Genomic DNA, 5,789 nt, shown 5'->3' with positions numbered 1-5,789 from the left:
GCAGGACTGGCGGCTGAGAGATGTGTTCCCGTGGAGGGTGGTAGGGGGCATTTGCTACTCCCTTAATTTCTCCAGAAAGGAGCCTGCTGGTCCCCATTGCCTGGGTGCTTCCACTGCCCTCCAGGTTGATGTCAAAGTCTTCTGTCTGCCTGGTAGGTCTGGCGTATTCTGACAGGACTCAGTGCGCATCTGTAAAGGAGGCTTTTGAGAAAAAGGAGGAGCAGGAACATGGCCTGGATTTCTGGAGGTGTGTGGGGATGGAGGGGAGGATGGGCGCCAGGCACTGACTAAGATGCCCAAAATCGGAGTGGAGTGCAGTGACTGCAACCAGAGCAGGTCTGACATCCAGAAGCATCTCCTGATTTTGCCCTCTTTAACAATGTTCAAGGCATGTCGTCCATCTTCTTCCCTCCCCTCCCCGATTTGGGGCATGAAAAGATGGTTTTAGGAGGTGGGATGCTGAGAGAGTCATAATTATGAGTACCACATAACAACCCGCTTTCTAGAATATGCGGTGCCCTTCCCCCATTTTATGCTGCGCATTGCAACAGGATGTGGTGCACCTAGTGGTGAATCCTCAGAATTGGAGAAGAGAGTGCTGGAAAGAGTATGACGTCAACAAAAGGAATGATTATCTCTGGAACCCTGAAGCAGAGCCTAAATAAAACAAGTATATCCTTCAACAGTACCCTAAATGTTGAAAGACAGATAATATTGGGACTCTTCTCCTGGTGTTTGTCTGGTCCTCAAGCACTCAACTGCTGCCATTGTGTCCTGACTGTCTTACCTTTTCATCTGTTTGTCCATAGGCCTGCTTTAAGGCTGGTCAGTTCTGCAAGAAAGGAAAGCAGGAGGAGACTGGCTCCAATCTCTGGAGGTTGGTGAGAAGGGGGGCACTGCAGAGGACAGCTACAGAGGAAGAGCATGGCAGGTGGCTTTGATCCAAGTGGGTGCAGGACTGCTGCTACTTCTCTTCTCTCTGCTAGATTTGCACATTGCCACAGCATCTCTTGTCCATTTCATGCAGGAGATATTAGGAATATTGAGGTAGGTGCAGGTTGGGCTATGACTGGGAGGAGAAGACCTGAGATCAGGGACCAGGTGACAGGAAATGTTGGACATTTTGGATGTTAGAAGGGAGAGAGATTCATCTGGGGGTCCATGCCTGTCTACCAAGCGCTCAAACTCTGTTCTCTTCTGTATGTTTGCTTGTCTGTAGGACCCCTGCAGTCAACTGTGGGGCTTGACACCACTTGAACAAATAAAGGAGAGAAAAGTTGCACCACATCAGTGAAGGTTGGTGTGAAAATGGGTATACTTTTGGGTGGGGCACTGGAAACCAGCACAGATCCAGGAATGATTAGGTTTCAGTCTGGGGATTCATCTGCCTCTTCCAGTGCCAGCACATTTTCCCATCATCCCTGTTCCTTTTTTTGTAACAGGCAATGGGGACAGAGATTTTTCTCATAGCCCTGCTGTCCTACCCAGCATTCAACACCAGTCTCTCTGTGTAAGTCTCTGCATGGGGCAGCTCAATTGGAAGAGTCTGAAAGCCCCATTTCTTTCTCTCTCTCTCTCTAGATCCACCTCCAGTGGCAGCTCTGGTGGTGTTGGAGTTAACTGCTGACTACCACCCTCAACTGGTCTGCACCCACCCAGGAACCATCCATCTTCCCTCAGCTTGGTTGTGCCTCTTATTATTGACTGAGACAGTGCTTCAGAAGGAGGCTGATTAACTGCCAGACTGGTGGTTGACTCTAACTCTTTTTTCTGATTTTATCACCTGAATCAACAAAAGGTCAGAGTGTGAAGATTCCAGCTTGTAACACATCTGTAGTCAAGGCTGAGACTGGTGTTAGGGTACTTAAGTGGGTCTTCCTTGTAATTTTTACCATGACTGGGGCAGAGATTGAGGCTGGTTCACAGGCTAAGCCTGAAAAGAAGGCTGGGGAAGAGGTTGTTAGTGGTGCTGAAAGAGAGAATGAAGTTCCTCTGGTGGTCAGACCTAAGGTTAGGACCCAGGCCCAGGTTACAGCTGGAGCAAGGCCAAAAACAGAAACCAAGTCTATGCCTGGATCACGGCCCAAAACTGAGGCCCAGGCAATGTCTGGGGCCAGGCCTAAAACTGATGCCAGAGCAGTAGGTGGTGCACGTCCTAAGACTGACGCCAAGGCAATACCTGGGGCAAGGCCCAAGGATGAAGACCAGGCACGGGCTCAGACTGAGTTCGGGGCTGAGACAATGTCACAGGCAGAGGGAGTATCCCAGACTAGTGCTGTTGTCTGGCCACTGGTTAGTACTGAGCCTGGATCAGGTATTAAACCTAATGGCCTGCCTATGGATAGGAAACTGGTCAATGTGGATGCTGAAACTTTTTCTGGAACCCAGAGTCAGACAGGAATCCAACCTTGGTTTGGACCAGGGGAGGAGACTAGTATGGGATCTTGGTGCTATCCAAGGCCCAGGGCCAGAGAGGAAGCCTCTAAAGAGTCTGGATTCTGGTCAGCAGATGAGACCTCTACAGTGTCGTCTTTCTGGGCTGGAGAAGATACCAGTATCAGATCATGGCCCAGGGAAGAGGCCAATACCAGGTCCAGGCACAGGGCTAAACATCAGACCAACCCCAGGTCCAGGCCCAAATCCAAGCAAGAAGCCTACATTGATTTCTGGTCTGGGTCTGAGGATGAGACTGGTAACCCATTCTGCTTCTGGGCTGGAGAAAATACCAGTAACTTGTTCAGGCCCAGAGTCCAGGGGGAGGCAAATATTAAGTCCAAGCTGAGAACAAAGAGAAGGGACTTTTTTGAATCTGAATCTGAAGATGAGGACTATAAGGAATCCTGGTTATTGCCTGGAGAAGAGGCCAATAGTAGACTCAAGCACAGAGACAAGGAGCAGCCTAATACTATCTTGAAACCCAGGACTGAGAAAGATGTTACTAACAGTGATAGGGGCAAGCAAGAGACCAGGTTTGAGGAGGAAGTTATTATTGAGTCCTGGTTCTGGGCGGAAAAAGAGCCCAGTTTGGAAGCTGGGGCTTCATCAATTTGTGACTCTGAGCCAGGGGCTGAGGAGGGGGCCATTGGTGGATCCTTGTTCTGGACTGAGGAAAAGTCCAGTTTGGGAGCTGTGTCTAGAGAAGAAGCCAGGCCAGAGTCTGAAGAAGAGGCCATTTTTGGGTCCTGGTTCTGGGACAGAGATGAGGCCTGCTTTGATCTAAATCCTAATCCTGTATACAAGGCAGGTAACAGGTTCAGAGATTCAGCTGAGGAGGAACTTAAGGCATCATCCAGGCCCAAAACCTGGGAGGAGGTCACTGTTCAATTCAAGCCTGCCCCTTGCCATGGGATTGGCTTCCCATCCACAAACCCCTTTATAATACCTGAAGAGGCTTCTGAAATGCTTGAGGAAAGCCTCAGGTACACAGAACTTAGCTCAGAAGGGGAAGATCAGGAATCTTTGCTTCAGCCTGGTCAGCTTGATATTGATTTTCCATTTCAGTATGATCCTTCCTACAGGTCAGTTCCGGAAATTCGAGAGCATCTTAAGGCCAGGGAGAGTGCAGAGGCTGAGGTTTGGTCCTGCAACTGCATACAGTGTGAACTTAAAATTGGTTCTGTAGAGTTTGAAGAACTACTTTTATTAAAGGAAAAAGTTCGGGATCCTTTTGTTCACGAAATATCTAAAATTGCAATGGGTATGAGAAGTGCTTCTCAATTTACCCGAAATTTCATTCGGGATTCAGGTGTTGTCTCACTTATTGAAACCTTGCTCAATTATCCATCCTCCCGAGTTAGGACAAACTTTTTGGAAAACATGATTCACATGGCTCCACCTTATCCAAATCTAAATATGATTGAGACATTCATATGCCAAGTGTGTGAGGAAACTCTTGCTCATGGTGTGGATTCCCCTGAGCAGCTGACTGGAATCAGGATGCTGAGACACCTTACTGTGACTACTGACTATCACACACTGATTGCCAATTATATGTCTGGGTTTCTGTCCTTATTAACCACTGCCAATGCAAACACAAAGTTTCATGTTCTAAAAATGCTATTGAATTTGTCTGGAAATCCTCTCGTGGCAAAAAAACTATTCAGTGCCCAAGCTCTGTCAATATTTGTGAGTCTCTTTAACATAGAAGAGGCAAATGATAATATTCAAATTGTTATTAAAATGTTTCAGAATATCAGTAATATTATAAAAAATGGAACAATGTCCTTAATTGAGGATGATTTCAGTCTTGAACCCTTTATGTCTGCATTCCGTCAATTTGAAGAGTTGGCCAAGCAACTACAAATCCAGATAGACAATCAAAACGATCCTAAGGTGGGACAACAAAGTTAATATGGTTAACCACCTGCTGCTGATCAGCCTTATGTTCCCAAAGAGCTCTGAGTAGTGCTTTGGTGTTCAGTCTGGTTTCACGTTGTAACTTATATTTTTAATGCTGATGTTAACTTTGTTAAACTCTTGTTTTGAGCTGGATCATTTTGTGGATGCCAAATGAATATTAGAACTGAAACATGTGTTGATATTTGTCTTGCTTTCCAGATTGAGATATTTTTCAGTATTGAGCTTTTAATGAACTAAGTCATCTGAGTAAGCCACCCTGCTAGCCGTTGTTTAAATATATAGTCCTCTATTTGAGTCTGTGTTTTCAATAAAGTACAATGTTCAAATGGACATAAATGACTCTTTTTCAGTTAAAAAAAAAAACAGATACACTGTGCACACTTACAAATATAGACAGTGTCATGATAAATATCCACTCTTTAGAAAACCCTAATCTTTGAGTTTAAGAAGGAAGAGATGACTGTGAGATGTGATATTCAAGCAGTGTTTCAAAGAAGGACTCACTTACATTGGTCACTGAAAGGTAAAATTAGGTTAGTGTTAGAAGTGGACACTGGCTGTGTAAAAAAAAAGTCCATAACTGGAAAATATGTTCCAGCATGGATGTAATCAGTCTGCCTGAAATAGGTGGGAGGAGTTTAGTGAGGGATATAGTTGGAAAGTGGGATAAGACCAGTTTGGGGGAACTGGGTAAGCCAAATATGCACATTTTACAATTCAAAGTACAAATACAGCTTCAATACCACCCAAAGGGAGAAAGGATAGGATAGTGTACCAATTAAATGGAATCAGGAAAAGGATTCTCTTTATGGTCCAAGGAAAGTGTTAAATAACACATAGCCATTAACATGATTATGGGGACCAGCAGTTAATGTAATGGCTATGTCGCTGGACTCCCACGTAGTTGACCGCAGTTCGAGTCCTGGACCTCGTGGCTTAAACTCTCACCAGGCACGTGTGCTTGCGTACCCGAGATCCTGAGAGAAGAATGGAGGAGAAGGGATTGTGGCATTGCCATCTCCCCTGGGGGGTGATTTCTCGCTTTCTGTCTCTATGTCTCTCTCTGTTTTTCTGGTGAGCGCACCCGTCCAATAGCAAAAACCTTTCCAAAAAAATGATTATGAATGGACAAATTTATTGACATGAAATAGCACTGATGATTTTATATTCAGTGTAATAGAGAATAATGTGACATCACTTATGGAAAAATAGATCTCATTTTTAAAATGTGTGTGTAAATACACACAATTTCTATATAATTCAATAGGACTTTCTAAACAACTTCATATATTTCAAAATTGGAATAAAATATGTTTAAAATTCTGGCTTTTTGCCAAGATGGCATGAAAAATGAAGAAAACTCCTGCCTCTCCCAAAGCTGAAGCCAAAGCAAAGGCTTTAAAGGCCAAGAAGGCAGTGCTGAAAGGCAT

At 44.9% G+C, this 5,789-nt stretch overlaps 1 protein-coding gene across 11 annotated transcripts in view; it reads left to right on the top strand.

Annotated features, from left to right (window-relative positions):
* Window positions 1–4,677, top strand: part of LOC102484314 (G-protein coupled receptor-associated sorting protein 2) — a 93,813-nt gene extending 89,136 nt beyond the window's left edge. For 6 of the 11 annotated variants that reach the window (XM_027767296.1, XM_027767295.1, XM_027767294.1 and 3 more), the window contains 4 exons: window positions 157–247; window positions 810–877; window positions 1,220–1,296; window positions 1,582–4,677. In XM_027767296.1, the coding sequence (XP_027623097.1) occupies window positions 1,894–4,350 (2,457 nt within the window). In that variant the 5' untranslated portion in view covers window positions 157–247; window positions 810–877; window positions 1,220–1,296; window positions 1,582–1,893 and the 3' untranslated portion in view covers window positions 4,351–4,677. The other 5 variants (XM_006166055.3, XM_006166063.3, XM_006166062.3 and 2 more) reach the window with 3 other exon arrangements.
* Window positions 4,678–5,789: the final 1,112 nt, after the last annotated feature.

This window comes from Tupaia chinensis, unplaced genomic scaffold (assembly GCF_000334495.1).
Source record: "Tupaia chinensis unplaced genomic scaffold, TupChi_1.0 Scaffold144165_1, whole genome shotgun sequence".
NCBI classification, from domain to species: Eukaryota; Metazoa; Chordata; class Mammalia; order Scandentia; family Tupaiidae; genus Tupaia; species Tupaia belangeri.
Note: the sequence above shows the minus strand (reverse complement) of the source record. Positions and strands in the feature narration are given on the sequence as shown.